The sequence below is a fragment of the Cherax quadricarinatus genome, chromosome 31 (assembly GCF_038502225.1).
Source record: "Cherax quadricarinatus isolate ZL_2023a chromosome 31, ASM3850222v1, whole genome shotgun sequence".
Taxonomy (NCBI): domain Eukaryota; kingdom Metazoa; phylum Arthropoda; class Malacostraca; order Decapoda; family Parastacidae; genus Cherax; species Cherax quadricarinatus.
Window position 1 is genome coordinate 20606674 of NC_091322.1, and position 18075 is coordinate 20624748.

Genomic DNA, 18075 nt, shown 5'->3' on the forward strand with positions numbered 1-18075 from the left:
CTTTTCATTGACTGGACCCATAAGTGTTTGGCCTGAGTGTGAAAAAATACCTCCTGGAAAAGAAATTGCTACTCAAGTGCCTCCTGGTAATGGACAATGCTCCTGCTCATCCCCCAAACATGGTAGACCAATTGTCTAGGGATTTCAGTTTTATAACACTGAAGTTCTTGCCACCTAACACCACTCCTCTTATCCAGCCCCTGGAGCAGCAGGTCATTTCTAACTTCAAAAAACTACACAAAAGCAGTGTTTCAAAAGTGCTTTGAAGTGACCTCGGACACTGAATTGACCCTAAGAGAGTTCTGGAGGAATTACTTAAATATCCTCCACTGAATAAGCCTTATAGGTAAGGCTTGGCAGGGAGTGACTTCCAGGACTTTGAACTCTTCTTGGAGACAATTCTTGCCAGACTGTGTCCTCGAGAAGGATTTTGAAGGGTTTGAGGCTGACCCTGACCCTGTCAACCCTCTGCTTGTGATGGAATCTATTATGGCATTGGGAAAGTCCACGAGGTTGGATGTGAGTGGCAAGGATGTGGAAGTGTTGATGGAGAACCACAGGGAAGAGCTAACCACTGAAGAGCTGCAACACCTTAAGCTGGAACAGCGATATACCACAGCTGAAGAACTTGCTTCAGTACAGGAGGAGGAAGAGAGACGGAAGGATGTGCCTTCTTCAGTGATTAAGGACATTTGTGCAAAGTCGAATGAGGTGCAAAATTTTGTGGAGAAATATCACCCTGATCAAGCTGAAACAAGCCATATCTGCAACATGTTCAGTGACAAAACCTTGTCCCATTTTAGGGAAATCTTAAAGAGATGCCAGAAACAGAGCACCCTGGACAGTTGTTTTGTGCAACAGGGGCCCAGTGACTCTCAAACTGGTCCTAGTGGGATTAAAAGACAAAGAAGGGAAGTAACCTAAGAGAGGGACTTGTTATCTAAAGTCCTTACGGAGGGAGATTCCCCTTCCAAACAATACTCTGCCCTCCCTCTCTCTTCCTCCCTGTTTTCCATAAGCCAACAACACTCTTCAATAAAGGTATGTAATAGTGATTTAAATGTTCTTAATTTATTTTATTTAGTTATCAGTGTTTTGTGTATGTCAAACTATAATTAATCTTGGAAAAATGTATTTTTTGTTAGTATTTTTGGGTGTCTGGAACGGATAAGCGTCCATTTTGACTTACAACCGGTTGGTCAGAACCAAGCTCGGTTGTAAGCTGGATGGACTACTGTAATTAATATAAAACTTTTATTAATAGAATAAGTGATTAATAACCTTATAGCACTGTAGTGTTATAAGCCGGAGTGTGAGCGAAGTAACATTTATGAAGGGATTCAGGGAAACCAACAAGCTGGACTTAAGCCCTGAAGGTGGGAAACACAGTGCTTGCACTCTGACGGAGGGATGCTGATGTTCCAATTTTTAAACTGTACAAGTCGGCCTTCAGTAATCTGGTTCCATCAGTAATCCGGCACTAATTCTGGCTAGCATAATTTCAAATTTCCAGGGTTGCCACACCAACATATTACTACTGTTTGGTGGCACTACTTGCTGCATTAGTCATTATTGTTATAACCTGCTTACTTATAGCCCTAGCCATAGTTCCAATGAATGAAAGAAATGCTTCTCGTTGTGTAACACACATACACCGCACATTGTCCATAAAAGATAAGGTGGCTTTGAAGCCACTGTTGGTTGCCATGAGCTCAGCTCACTCGGTTAAGCTGTGATGGTAAATTTGGGCCTACATATGAGAGAATAGGTTTGTTTGGTAAGTGTGCACTATATAAAAAAAAAATCCTGCAGTACGCAATGCATAATGAGAAAAAAAACTGTGACCGTGGTGCAAAACAGTAACTTCGTGGTGTATTTTCAAATGGTTGTTATAGCTGTATTCTCATTTTTCTGGTCTCATTTGATAGAATGGAGGATATAGTATTATAGAAATAGATATGATTTTGATTTCCTTCACAACAAAAAGTACCTTGAAATTGAGTTCAAAGTAGCGGAAATTTTCGATTTTTGCCGATGTTTCAGAGTAAACAAATGATGTCACTGTCCGATACATGTCTAAGTGACCAGTCTAATACTCAGTCATGAATGGATTGACATTATTTATACAATTATTAAAATAATGCAGTAGTCTGCATAACAGTAAATCTTCTATTTTTTGCGTGTGAATAAAAATTCAAAATGTAAAGTAAGAGTAATGTAAGAGAGGCCTGGAGATGTGACTAATGAGCAGAGAAAATGTTATTTTAGTGCCAGGAATGTCTGCATTGTTTATTCTGGACCCTATTTTGAAATTGGCATCTTTTGAAATTTGTGTGAAATTGGCCAAATTACCAATTTGTGACCACTTTGTTGGGTAGTTGAAACAGGTGAATGGGCAGTTTCTTGTACTCAATCAACAAAATAGAAGGAATACTAGCAAAATAGCTCTGAGTTTGGTAGACTGAAACGACGGAATGGGCCAAAAGTAGGGTGTAAAGTGGGTGAAATTGCTGATGCATAAATTTCACCACTGGGTTAAGTGTATTCTAACCTAACCACTCTGTAATCTGGCAAGTCCCTAATCTGGCACCCTACAGGTCCCAATGATGCCGGATTAGTGATGGCCAACCTGTAGTGTATGCATGCCTCTGGAAAGACAATACTGAAGTGAATGAAGATGAAGCGTTTCCTCTTTTTAGGGTCACCCTGCCTTAGTGGGAAATGGCCAACGTGTTAATAAAAAAACTGTACTTCGTTTTGATGAAGAAAAGGGTTTTAACCCTTTGACTGTCACGACCCCAAATCCTAAAGTCTCTCTCTTTGTGTTACAAAATTTTCGAAAAAGAAAATTATTTTTTATCATGAAATGATAGAGAATCTTTTCTCTATCATTTCATGTAGCTGAAAAACCGGCTAATAATAATGCACTGTATAATTAGTGGTTTTATTCTGTGCCTACCACAATATTTTTTCATTTAAATTACATGATTTACATGGCATAAAGAATTAAACATTATTATTATTCTGCATATACACCTGAGTTCCAAAAGGTGTGCCTTCAAATCTAAGGTTATTTTACAAAAATAGAATTTATTATATCTCCTACATGGAATGCTATAAACTTTCACTGTGCCTTTGGATTTTGTGATAAGAACTGCTTATCCACGTTGGTTCTAAGAAGAGGAAGGACGATCATGACATAAGTAAGTTTCAGTTACAACTCTGGGAGTGTTATATATGTGAAGAACTTAAAGTTTACATGAGCAGAGGGACAATTACAATTACAATTACAAAGGGCCTATTACAAAACCTAACAGCTTAGTTTAGGCCTGCCTGTTGTTTGTACAATATTGTTTTGTGTCAGAGCTTTCTTCAGATTTGTGAACAATACAGGGAGATGCTGCCTGGCAGGTATTGTGGGCCAAGACTTGACGACAGTATAGAAAAACAGGCCTTTTCAATAAAGAACAAAAGGCAGAAGGGAGCTAAATGAACTGTAAGAGATAGGAAAGAGGAAAGTGAATTGCTGGTGTTCCAGAACCTGCACAGAAAAACACCTTCAAAGGCTAGACTTTTAGCTACATATCTTTCTTTCTTTCTTTCAACGCACCAGCCGTATCCCACTGAGGTGGGGTGGCCCAAAAAGAAAAACAAAAGTTTCTCGTTTTAAATTTAGTAATAGTATATACAGGAGAAGGGGTTACTAGCCCCTTGCTCCCGGCATTTTAGTCGCCTCTTACGACACGCATGGCTTATGGAGGAAGAATTCTGTTCCATTTACCCATGGAGATAAGAGGAAATAAACAAGAACAAGAACTAGAAAGAAAATAGAAGAAAACCCAGAGGGGTGTGTATATATATATGCTTGTACACGTATGTGTAGTGTGACATAAGTGTAAGTAGAAGTAGCAAGACATACCTGAAATCTTGCATGTTTATGAGACAGACAAACAACACCAGCAATTCTACCATAATGTAAAACAATTACAGGTTTTCGTTTTACACTCACCTGGCAGGATGGTAGTACCTCCCTGGGCGGTTGCTGTCTACCAACCTACTACCTAGGAGCTACATATATTTTTGTAATAACCTTGACATACTTTTTCAAACAGTGTTGTGAGAGTTGTCAGGAAAAAAATACAGTATGAAATAGGTACTAAAAGAATGCCCAGAGTATAGTACCCATGGAATCATGTAGTGAGTCAACAGCACCTACAAGAACCTTATGAGCAAAAACTGAGGAGCATAAGAACAAATAATGTGCATAGCTGAAGGATAATGAATGTTGGAGGAGAGAGGATGTTGCTAGCATTACCTGTCCCATCCATGGTGATCACCAAGTATTAACACAAAGTCTTGAAACTTGAGAAATGTATATTAGATCAAACCTGTATAACTGCTAGGACAGTTGGCAGTGCTGTCATTCCAGCAAAGATGGGTGGAAGCAAAACAAACAGGTGGTGTGCTGGAGCATCGCTGAGCACCTGCAAGTCATCAGGAGAATTGCGGTAGTGAGAAGCTACCAGCAGAGACATTACTTGGTTCAGGAATTCTTCACTCTCTCTATGACTGCTAAACAATACATTTCTGTAAGAGTAAGAAATGATATCAGGGTGGAAATACAGTGAAATAAATTGTGTTTACCAGGTATTAATGTGTCTTCAATTAGGGTTAGTCAACTAGTAATTTTTTCTTTAACACACTGGCTGTATCCTGCCCTGGCAGGGTAACCTAAAAAGAAAAACAAAAGTGTTTCTTTTTAAATTCAGTAACTTATGCAGGAGAAGGGATTACTAACCCCTTGCTCCCAGCATTTTAGTCATCTCTTACAACATGCAGGGGTTACGGAGGAAGAATTCTTTTCCACTTTCCCATGGAGATGAGAGGAAATAAAGAACAAGGAATGTTAACTCTTTCAGTGTCGGTCCCATTGTATTATGGCTTTGAAGCCAGTGTCAGTCCCATAGTATGATGCCATGAACTCAGCTCACTCAGATAAACTGCGAGCAGTAAATTTGGGCCTAGATATGAAAAAATGGGTCTATGCGGTAAATGTGCACCTCATAAAAAAAATCTGAAGCACACAGTGCATAAAGAAACAAACTGTTTTTGGTTTAAAACAACTTTGCAGTATAATTTTTATGGTTTTTATAGTTATAATCTTGGTTTCTTGGTCTCAGATGATGGAATGGAAGACATATGATAGAAATAGAGATGATTTTGATTAGTTTCATGGCTGAAAGTAGCTTAAAATTGAGCTCAAATTAGCTGAAATGTTCGATTTTTTGCTGATATTCCAGAGAGCACAAATGACATCACTTTTCCAATATGGGTCCAATTGGACAGTCTAATGTGCATTTGGGAATGCAATTATTTTTTTTTTTTTTTTATTATCACACCGGCCGATTCCCACCAAGGCAGGGTGGCCCGAAAAGAAAAACTTTCACCATCATTCACTCCATCACTGTCTTGCCAGAAGGGTGCTTTACACTACAGTTTTTAAACTGCAACATTAACACCCCTCCTTCAGAGTGCAGGCACTGTACTTCCCATCTCCAGAACTCAAGTCCGGCCTGCCGGTTTCCCTGAATCCCTTCATAAATGTTACTTTGCTCACACTCCAACAGCACGTCAAGTATTAAAAACCATTTGTCTCCATTCACTCCTATCAAACACGCTCACGCATGCCTGCTGGAAGTCCAAGCCCCTCGCACACAAAACCTCCTTTACCCCCTCCCTCCAACCCTTCCTAGGCCGACCCCTACCCCGCCTTCCTTCCACTACAGACTGATACACTCTTGAAGTCATTCTGTTTCGCTCCATTCTCTCTACATGTCCGAACCACCTCAACAACCCTTCCTCAGCCCTCTGGACAACAGTTTTGGTAATCCCGCACCTCCTCCTAACTTCCAAACTACTAATTCTCTGCATTATATTCACACCACACATTGCCCTCAGACATGACATCTCCACTGCCTCCAGCCTTCTCCTCGCTGCAACATTCATCACCCACGCTTCACACCCATATAAGAGCGTTGGTAAAACTATACTCTCATACATTCCCCTCTTTGCCTCCAAGGACAAAGTTCTTTGTCTCCACAGACTCCTAAGTGCACCACTCACTCTTTTTCCCTCATCAATTCTATGATTCACCTCATCTTTCATAGACCCATCCGCTGACACGTCCACTCCCAAATATCTGAATACGTTCACCTCCTCCATACTCTCTCCCTCCAATCTGATATTCAATCTTTCATCACCTAATCTTTTTGTTATCCTCATAACCTTACTCTTTCCTGTATTCACCTTTAATTTTCTTCTTTTGCACACCCTACCAAATTCATCCACCAATCTCTGCAACTTCTCTTCAGAATCTCCCAAGAGCACAGTGTCATCAGCAAAGAGCAGCTGTGACAACTCCCACTTTGTGTGTGATTCTTTATCTTTTAACTCCACGCCTCTTGCCAAGACCCTCGCATTTACTTCTCTTACAACCCCATCTATAAATATATTAAACAACCACGGTGACATCACACATCCTTGTCTAAGGCCTACTTTTACTGGGAAAAAATTTCCCTCTTTCCTACATACTCTAACTTGAGCCTCACTATCCTCGTAAAAACTCTTCACTGCTTTCAGTAACCTACCTCCTACACCATACACTTGCAACATCTGCCACATTGCCCCCCTATCCACCCTGTCATACGCCTTTTCCAAATCCATAAATGCCACAAAGACCTCTTTAGCCTTATCTAAATACTGTTCACTTATATGTTTCACTGTAAACACCTGGTCCACACACCCCCTACCTTTCCTAAAGCCTCCTTGTTCATCTGCTATCCTATTCTCCGTCTTACTCTTAATTCTTTCAATTATAACTCTACCATACACTTTACCAGGTACACTCAACAGACTTATCCCCCTATAATTTTTGCACTCTCTTTTATCCCCTTTGCCTTTATACAAAGGAACTATGCATGCTCTCTGCCAATCCCTAGGTACCTTACCCTCTTCCATACATTTATTAAATAATTGCACCAACCACTCCAAAACTATATCCCCACCTGCTTTTAACATTTCTATCTTTATCCCATCAATCCCGGCTGCCTTACCCCCTTTCATTTTACCTACTGCCTCACGAACTTCCCCCACACTCACAACTGGCTCTTCCTCACTCCTACAAGATGTTATTCCTCCTTGCCCTATACACGAAATCACAGCTTCCCTATCTTCATCAACATTTAACAATTCCTCAAAATATTCCTTCCATCTTCCCAATACCTCTAACTCTCCATTTAATAACTCTCCTCTCCTATTTTTAACTGACAAATCAATTTGTTCTCTAGGCTTTCTTAACTTGTTAATCTCACTCCAAAACTTTTTCTTATTTTCAACAAAATTTGTTGATAACATCTCACCCACTCTCTCATTTGCTCTCTTTTTACATTGCTTCACCACTCTCTTAACCTCTCTCTTTTTCTCCATATACTCTTCCCTCCTTGCATCACTTCTACTTTGTAAAAACTTCTCATATGCTAACTTTTTCTCCCTTACTACTCTCTTTACATCATCATTCCACCAATCGCTCCTCTTCCCTCCTGCACCCACTTTCCTGTAACCACAAACTTCTGCTGAACACTCTAACACTACATTTTTAAACCTACCCCATACCTCTTCGACCCCATTGCCTATGCTCTCATTAGCCCATCTATCCTCCAATAGCTGTTTATATCTTACCCTAACTGCCTCCTCTTTTAGTTTATAAACCTTCACCTCTCTCTTCCCTGATGCTTCTATTCTCCTTGTATCCCATCTACCTTTTACTCTCAGTGTAGCTACAACTAGAAAGTGATCTGATATATCTGTGGCCCCTCTATAAACATGTACATCCTGAAGTCTACTCAACAGTCTTTTATCTACCAATACATAATCCAACAAACTACTGTCATTTCGCCCTACATCATATCGTGTATACTTATTTATCCTCTTTTTCTTAAAATATGTATTACCTATAACTAAACCCCTTTCTATACAAAGTTCAATCAAAGGGCTCCCATTATCATTTACACCTGGCACCCCAAACTTACCTACCACACCCTCTCTAAAAGTTTCTCCTACTTTAGCATTCAAGTCCCCTACCACAATTACTCTCTCACTTGGTTCAAAGGCTCCTATACATTCACTTAACATCTCCCAAAATCTCTCTCTCTCCTCTGCATTCCTCTCTTCTCCAGGTGCATACACGCTTATTATGACCCACTTCTCGCATCCAACCTTTACTTTAATCCACATAATTCTTGAATTTACACATTCATATTCTCTTTTCTCCTTCCATAACTGATCATTTAACATTACTGCTACCCCTTCCTTTGCTCTAACTCTCTCAGATACTCCAGATTTAATCCCATTTATTTCCCCCCACTGAAACTCTCCTACCCCCTTCAGCTTTGTTTCGCTTAGGGCCAGGACATCCAACTTCTTTTCATTCATAACATCAGCAATCATCTGTTTCTTGTCATCCGCACTACATCCACGCACATTTAAGCAACCCAGTTTTATAAAGTTTTTCTTCTTCTCTTTTTTAGTAATTGTATACAGGAGAAGGGGTTACTAGCCCATTGCTCCCGGCATTTTAGTCGCCTCATACGACACGCATGGCTTACGGGGGAAAGATTCTTTTCCACTTCCCCATGGACAATAGAAGAAATAAAAAAGAACAAGAGCTATTTAGAAAAAGGAGAAAAACCTAGATGTATGTATATATATATATGCATGTGCGTGTCTGTGAAGTGTGACCAAAGTGTAAGTAGGAGTAGCAAGATATCCCTGTTATCTTAGCGTGTTTATGAGACAGAAAAAGAAACCAGCAATCCTACCATCATGCAAAACAGTTACAGGTTTTTGTTTCACAGTCATCTGGCAGGACGGTAGTACTTCCCTGGGTGGTTGCTGTCTACCAACCTACTACCTCTATTATTTATTTAATTATTACAATAATTCAATATTCTGCATATGCATAAAAGTAAATTTTCTATTTTTTGTGTGAATAAAAATTAAAAATGAAAAGCAAGCATAATACAGTGGACCCTCGGCCAATGAAGGCATTGTCTAACGATAAATTCGTCCAACGAAGCGTTTGAGCGTAAAAATTTTGGCTGACCAACGATGGAAAACTCAACCAACATGATTCGTCCCGAGCTTGTCTGTCCAGCCTGAGCGCCTCAGCTGCCCTGCCGTCATTGTTTACAAGCCGGGCTGGATGGTTCCACACATATATTTGATAAATTTTGTATTACGTATTCCATTCTTTTTAGCGCTTGTAATTGCTAAATAAGCCACCATGTGCCCAAAAAAAGCTTCTACTGCCAACCCTGTGGTAAAAAGGGTGAGAAATACTATCGAAATACTATTGTACCACGGTCAGCTGGTGCTGCACCACTGTCAGCTGTTGCTGCACCACCGTCAGCTGCTGCTGTACACAGTCAGCTGCTGCTGCACTACAGTCAGCTGTTGCTGCACCACCGTCAGCTGCTGCTGCACCACCGTCAGCTGTTGCTGCACCATTGTCAGCTGCTGCTGTACCACAGTCAGCTGCTGCTGCACCACAGTCAGCTGTTGCTGCTCCACCACCATCAGCTGTACTACTCAAAGATGTGGAGAGAGCGTTGTTGGTGTGGCTTAACGAGAAACAATTACCGAGAAACAATTAACCCCAGAGGGTTAGCCACCCAGGATAACCCAAGAAAGTCAGTGCGTCATTGAGGACTGTCTAACTTATTTCCATTCAGGTCCTAAATCTTGTCCCCCAGGATGCGACCCACACCAGTTGACTAGCACCCAGGTGAACAGTAAAAAATGCCTGGAACTAGTGCTCATATTGGTGAATTTAAGGCCAGCAAAGGTTGGTTTGAGAGATTTAAGAATCATAGTGGCATACACAGTGCGATAAGGCATGGTGAAGCTGAAAAATTCCAACCCCAACAAGTGTTCAATTGTGACGAAATAGGCCTGTTCTGGAAGAAAATGCAAAACAGGACCTACATTACTCATGAGGAAAAGGCACTCCCAGGACACAAGCCTATGAAAGATAGGCTAACTCTCATGTTTTGTTGTACTGCTAGTGGGGATTGCAAAGTGAAGCCTTTACTCATGTATCACTGAAAATCCCAGAGTGTTCAAGAAAAACAGTGTCTCATTATTCATCAATACTCTTCAATATAGGTAAGTGTCATTTTAACATTTATTTATGTAGTTATTGTGCATGTCACATTGTTTTCTATGTAGGGAAATGTATATTTCATGAAAAAAAAAAATTTTTTAATACTTTTGGCTGTCTGGAACGGATTAATTGGATTTCCATTATTTCTTATGGGGAAAATTAATTCGACTAACGATAAATTCGCCTAAAGATAAGCTCTCTGGAACGGATTAATATCGTTGACCGAGGATCCACTGTATAAGAGGGGCCTGGAGATGTGACTAAGGAGCAGAGGAAATGTTTATTTAGTGCCATATTTTCAAATTGGCAGTTGATGAAATTTGTATGAAATTAGTCAAATTACCGATCCCTGATCACTTTAATGGGTAGATGAAATAGGTAGATGGACGGTTTCTTGTACTCAATAAACAGAATAGAGGAAATGCAAGCAAAATAACTATAAGTTTGGTCCACTGGAAGAATGGAATTGACCAAAATAGGGCTCAAAGTGGGTATGAGGGGAAAAGTTCATTAGATAGGAGTAGTGAAAGTACAAATGAATGAATGCTGTAGTTTGTTGGGCAGTCTGCTTGTTCAGGTAAGGTGGGTGCCTAGCTCCCGCTATCCCCTCCCCCTTTTTTACACCCGGTGGGAGGTGACGTGATCATCTCCGACCTGTAGTAAATGAACTGACTGGCAGCTCCCATCGCATCTCCTTGATTGTCGGCTCGGGTCATCCAACTCATGCAGAGATAAGATAAGGGAGAACTGATCTTGCGAAGACCAGAAGACGTCACTGCACCTCTCTACCTACACTGGTCCGCCCCCACCCTTCCACATGTAGCCGACCACCCAGTCAGCTACACACCATTCAGCTACACAGCATTCTCCCAACTGTAACTACACCAGCATTCCTGGTGTCTTGATGGGCTACTTACTTGTCTCAACAGTAGGGTAGTGGTTAGAGAATCAGTCCACCTCTCCTCGCCACAAATATAATCTTGTTGAGGGCATTGTCGACTGTTTAATCATGACCAGCTGTGACCTCCCCCTCCCCCATCATCAACAACGGCTTCAAGTTCCAGAACCATTCAAAGATACATGCCCAGAACATTGGCATGGCACCGTTATACCGTTCATTGTGTACATATTAACCCTTTCAGGTTCGAGAGGCCCTCTCCTAAACTCGTTCTCAGGGTCAAAAATTTTTCAGGAAAAAAAATATTGTTTTTTCTTATGAAATGATAGAGAAGCTTTTCCCGATCATAATGACACCAAAAGTATGAAATTTGATGGAAAACTTAGGGAATTATGCTCTCGCGAAGTTAGAGGTCTCAATGATGTTTACACATCGGCGATTTCGCCCACTTTGAGCCCTATTTTCGGCCAATTCCTGTGTACTAGTCAACAAAAATCATTTTAATTTCACTAGAACTCCATTTTTTCTATCGAATGAGTACAAGAAACCACCCATTTACTGATTTCAACTATCCAATAAAGTGGTTAGAAATTGGCAATTTTGCCAGGGTCCAAAGGCTAAATTTTGAAGTGCGTACCAGTGTCCAAGAATTTTCAAAAAATAATTTTATTTTTTCTTATGAATTGGTAGAGAATCTTTTTCTGAAGGTAATAAAACAAAACGTATGAAATTTGATGGAAAATTGACGAAATTATGCTCTCGTGAATTTTGAGGTGTCAGCGATATTTACACAACAGTGATTTTGCCGACTTTGACTCCCATTTAATGCCAATTATAATACTCCAGTCGACCAAACTCTTAGCTATTTCACTAGTATTACTTCTATTCTATCGAATGAGCACAAGAAATCACCAAGTCAACTATTTCAACTACAAAATAAAGTGATCGGAAATTGGTAATTTGGCCAATTTAATGCGAAGTTCAAAATATTCTAATTTCAAAATAGGGTCCAGAATAAACAATGCAGGCATTCCTGGAACTAAACTAACATTTCCTCTGTTCATTAGTTATGTTTTCAGGCTTTACAAATGAATTCCATTTTGATTTTTTATTACAATGAATTTTTATTCAAACCAAAAAATAGAAGATTTACTGTTATGCAATACTGTAATAATTGTATAAATAATATCACCACATTTGTGAACGTATATTAGACCCACCAGCAGGTGTGTATTAGATGTGTGGGATCATTTGTTTACTCTTGAACATCTGCAAAAATTTAACATTTCTGCTATTTTGAGCTCAGTTTCAACCCATTTCCATTACTAAAACCAATCAAAATCATCTCTATTTCTGTAATATATCTTTCATTATATCAAATGAGACCAAGAAATCGCAAAGACAACTATAAAAAGCATTCGAAAAAACACTGCAAAGTTGCTGTTTTAATCGAAAATTACGGTCTCAGTTTTCCTCTCATTATGCACTGTGTGCTGCAGGATTTGTTTTATGTGGCGCACACATACCACATAGATATATTCTCTCATATCTAGGCCCAAATTTACCACTCACAGCTTATCAGAGTGAGGTGAGCTCATGGCGTAGATCTACAGTTTGGACCCTCAATGTATAGCCGTAGATCTATGGCACGGACCCTCAAAGGGTTAATTTTATGTTCAAGTGTTTTATATTACTGACTGATGCTTATTATAATAAAATTGTTTATCTTATTATGTTGTTATTGAATTTTCTTTTTATTTCCATAAGGAGGAGCCAGTCTTGTCAAATAATCTCAGAGGGTCTGACAGGGCTGAGTAAACCTTCACAGTGGGCGAAATCGCCAATGCATAAATATTGCAGAGACCGCTAACTTTGTGATAGCGTAATTCCATAAGTTTTTCATTAAATTTTGTAATTTTGGTTTCCTTACCTTTGGAAAAAGATTCTCTATCATTTCAAAAGTAAAAATAATTATTTTTTAAATTCTTTGACCATGACAGGGTTAATGTAACTTGATAATGCTCCATGGGGAAGTGGATAACAATTCTTCCTCTGTAAGCCATGTGTATTGTAAGAGGCAACTAAAATGCTTGGAACAAGGGGCTAGTGACTCCTTCTCCTGTATAAATTACTAAATTTAAAAAAGAAAAACTTTTTGTTTATCTTTTTAGGTCACCCTACCTCTGTGGAATATAGCCGGTTTGTTGAAAAAAATAACAACTTTCTAGTGATAAAGAAATTCCCAACTCATAACTTGATAATGAAAAAGAAGTTTCTTACTCATAACATGATGATAAAAAAAATCCCAGCTCATAACCTGATAATGATCCATGACAAAACAAACCATCACTGAAAATTTACTACCCATACTATTGGCTACTTGTAAAAATAAGTGGCCTGCTAATATTAGTGACCTGTTGACATGGTAGAGTTGACAGTTGTGAGGCGGAGGGCACATCATGGTGTGTGCAACACTGCAGGTTGCATTCAAGCATAAGAGCTGATGCAACCAAGCTTCAACAGGGTCACCATCACTGTACCTTATACTCTCCTCCAGTGTTACCTCCTGGAGGTTTCCACCTGAAATTATTTAGGGAGATCATCAGATTAACTTTTTATTTAAATTTATTATCAGTTTCTTGATCAGATATGCTGATATACTTGTGAAAACAACAATGACATATTCTATCAAATTAGCAAAAAAGTTCATGATAAGACTTGACAGTGATGGAGTGAATGATGATGAAAGTGTTTCTTACTTTTTGGGTCACTCTGTCTTGGTGGGAAGTAGCCAATGTGTAAATAAATAAAAAAAAAGACTTGACCATGCACAAAATATTTTGTTTTACCACATATATTGAAATATCTATACTGTGCACATACATTAGTTATCCTTTGACATGTTTACCTATATCAAGCAAGTTAAAAAAAAATAATTAATACAAGCTCATGACATAGTTACAAGTAATATCCCTCAACGAGGAACACTGAACTATCTTTATGGGAGCTCATTCACAAATAACCTGCACATAGGAGAGAGAAGCTTATGACAATGGTTTGGTCTGACTTGGACCATTTACAAGTAGGTCCAAGTCAGATCAAAACATTGTCATCAGCTTCTCTCTCCTACGTGCAAGTTATACGTGCACTGTTTAAGTCACGGTATTGTGCCTTTTTTGTTCTTTATGGGAACACATGTCGTATATAACAACACTTGAACACTATTAAATTTACTCTTCTTCATCTTTCAACAAATCGGCAATTTCCCACCAAGGAAGGTGGCCCAAAAAGAAAAACAAGTACATGTACAGTTTGTAGTATGTACTCTACTAACAACAGAATACATGACACTTACCTTTAACCCTGTGAGGGTTTTGGTCGTACTAGTACGTCTTACGCGTAGGGGTTTTTGACGTACTAGTACGCATAAATTCTAGCAGCCTCAAATCTCGCGCGAAAAGGCTGGTAGGCCTAGGTGTGAGAGAATGGGTCTGCGTGGTCGGTGTGCGCGGTAGAAAAAAAAACTGGGACCCAGTGGTGCATTGTGGGAATGCCCTCTTAGTAAACAATGTCCACGACGATATATGCGCTCTGGTAGTGTGCCATATGTTATACCAAGGGGAAGGAGTATATCTCGGAGTACATCCCGTGGCTGTACAACAGGAACAGACAGTGAAAATGACGAAGATACTATTGCAATTGGGATGGAAAATGTGCGTGGTGGTAGTGGTGCCGGCGGTGAGGCACAAGCAGTGGGCCATGCTGCCACCCACGCTGCCACCCACGCCGCTGCCTCAGCTGATCTAGAACAAAGGCCACCATCCCCCACTCACCCACCACACCAGCCTCCACAACCACAACCTCCACAACCACCTGTCATTGTCCAGTACCCACCAGCAGACCGCACCTGGGATTGGCAGGAAGCTGTCAATTTTGTTCCAAATCCCCACCAGTTTGATGACAGCCAAAGTGGAATACGGCCATCTTGTGCACTTGGGAACAATGCCACTGAACTGGAATGTTTCGAGTTATTCTTTGACGAACCACTGATGAAAAGTATTGTCATGGAAAGCAACACATACTACGAGTACACCATGGCAAACACATTACTTTCACCAAAATCACGTCTAAACCAGTGGAAGGAGGCAACTGTGGCTGAGATGTATCTTTTCTTTGCCAAAATAATGCTTATGCCACATGTGTATAAGCACAAAGTGAAATCATACTGGTCAACAGACCCCCTGATTGCAACACCAGGTTTCAGTGATATAATGCCAGTGAATCGATTTGTGCTAATGTTATGTATGCTTCACTTCTCAGATAAAACCAGGCCTGACAGAACTGACAGGTTATATAAGATTAGGAATGTGTTTGTGTATCTGAAACAGAAATTCAGTACGCATTTTTATCCCTTCAGGAAGCTTGTAATTGACGAGTCTTTGATTCTGTTCAAAGGAAGACTCTCTTTCAAGCATTACATACCAAGCAAGAGGAAATGCTTTGGTATAAAGTTGTTTGTGCTTTGTGATTGTTACAGTGGTCTGGTATTGGATATTATTGTGTACACTGGAAGTTATACATTGCAAAATACCAGGAAGTTATTGGGCATCTCAGGTGATGTGGTTCGAACAATGATAGAACCATACCTTGGTAAGGGGCATATATTATATACAGATAACTGGTACACAAGCCCCTCACTCAGTGATTTTTTGCGAGTGAACATGACAGATGTGTGTGGCACAGTGCATGCAAATCGGAAACATATGCCCAGGTTTGACGCTGGCACTCGTAGAGGTGAGGTGCAGGCGTTTGCTGCCAATGACATCATGGCATTTCGGTGGCATGACAAACGAGATGTCACACTGTTGTCATCAATTCACCCTAATGAAATGGCAGACAGTGGCAGGCAGCATAGAGAGAGAAAAGAACCCATTCTAAAACCTGCAGCTGTGATTGATTACACCTTCAACATGCGTTCAGTGGACAAATGTGACATGCAGATTGGGTTTGCTGATTGTGTTCGCAAGAGTTATAAGTGGTACATCAAACTGTTTTTCCATCTTCTGGACATTTCCATGCTCAATGCTTATAATATGTATAAGATGAGCACCAGAAACAAACCACAGTACGGCGAATTCTGTTTGTCTGTCATCAGACAAATAGTATTCAAGTACCAAGGAACAGCACCTGCAATTGACCGCCCACCAAATTATCAACAACTACCTGCTCGTCTGAAGCATGGTGATCACTTCCTGGTAAAACTGCCTGCTACTGCTTTGAAGAAAAAGGCTCAGAAGAGGTGTTACATCTGTGCACATACAAGGAAACGCACACAACAACGCAGAGACACTCGTTTTATGTGTGAGGAGTGTAAAACACCACTGTGCATGACACCATGTTTCAAAGACTTCCACAGGCTTCAGAACTTCTAGAAACATTCCCTGTGACTGTATATGTGTATATAAAATATAGAAAAATAGTAATAAACAACATTTCATATCATTTGTTTGTGTAAATATTTTCTGTAAACAAAATAATGACAACAGTGTTTACGCCCTTATTGTGTAGTATTGAAAAAGAAATAACTTACAAAATACTGATCATGTTGGCCTCAGAGGCCATAAAAGTTACTCAGAAAAAGAAAAATTGAAAAATAATTGAAAATAGTACATAAAAAAGTAAATAGTAAAATACCGGGTGATGGCAGTCGGCGATGTTACCATATGTTGTTCAATTTTGGCAAATTTCACGCCTCCATATCTCGGTAAGTATTGACGTTAAAATTTTTTTGTTTAGCCTATAATGTTTAGAAAAAAAACTATTTTTTCATAAGAAAAAATAATTTTTTTTTTTTAAATTTGGCCGACCCTGAGAACGAGTTTCGGAGAGGGCCTGTCGACCCTCAAAGGGTTAATGAAGATCTGGTGATGATTGATGGGAGGGGAGAGTGTCGAACCTATTGTTTAGAAGGGGACTCCCCTTCCATTAGGACTTGAGGCAGCAAGTCCTTTTCCAGGGTTACTTCCCTTCTTCTTTTAATGCCACTAGGACCAGCTTGAGAGTCACTGGACTTCTGTCGCACAACATATCTGTCCATAGAGACCTGTACCTCTCGTTCCCGTATGACTTTCCTAAAGTGCTTCACAACAATGTCATTGTACAGGTTGCCAACACGGCTTGCAGTAGCTGTGTGAGGGTGATTTTCATCAAAAAAGCTTTGCACTTCAAGCCACTTTGCACACATTTCCTTAATCTTTGAAGTAGGCAACTCCTTCAATTTCTCCATCCCCTCCTCCAAAGCAGTTTCCTCAGGTCTGGCCTCTTGCTGTTGAAGATGATCTAGCAGCTCATCAGTGGTTAGTTCGTCATTGTCCTCCTCCACCAACTTTTCCACATCCTCCCCACTAACCTCCAACGCCAAGGACTTCCCCAATGCCACAACGGATTCCTCAACTGGCATAGGATTCCCAGGGTTAGCCTCAAACCCTTCGAAATCCCTTTTGTCTACATATTCTGGCCACAGTTTTTTCCAGGCAGAGTTCTAGGTCCTCTAAGTCACTCCCTCCCAAGCCTTACCTATAAGGTTTACACAATTGAGGATATTAAAGTGATCCTTCCAAAACCCCTTTAGAGTCAATAGAGTGTCTGTGGTCACTTCAAAGCACCTTTCAAACATAGCTTTTGTGTACAGTTTCTTGAAGTTGGAAATGACCTGCTGGTCCATGGGCTGCAGGAGAAGAGTGGTATTAGGAGGCAAAAACTTCACCTTAATGAAGCTCATGTCCCCAGAAAGTCGCTCTGCCAAGTCTGTAGGATGACAAGGGGCATTGTCTAATACCAGGAGGCACTTTAGGTCTAATTTCTTTTCAATTAGGTAATTTTTCACATTGGGGCAAATGCATGGTGTAACCAGTCATAGAAAAAGTCCCTAGTGACCCATGCCTTAGTGTTTTCCCTC

General features: G+C 40.1%; 2 protein-coding genes across 4 annotated transcripts in view; one reads left to right on the forward strand and one right to left on the reverse strand.

Moving 5' to 3' along the window:
- Positions 1-18075, forward strand: part of Rab39 (RAS oncogene family member Rab39) — a 552594-nt gene that overhangs the window by 375546 nt on the left and 158973 nt on the right. The window lies entirely within an intron of this gene.
- Positions 1-18075, reverse strand: part of LOC128696337 (RNA cytidine acetyltransferase) — a gene marked incomplete at its 5' end in the record, with an annotated part of 179451 nt that overhangs the window by 62179 nt on the left and 99197 nt on the right. Inside the window, 2 exon segments of the mRNA XM_070090239.1 lie at positions 4389-4587; positions 13532-13697. Of these exon segments, the coding sequence (XP_069946340.1) occupies positions 4389-4587; positions 13532-13697 (365 nt within the window).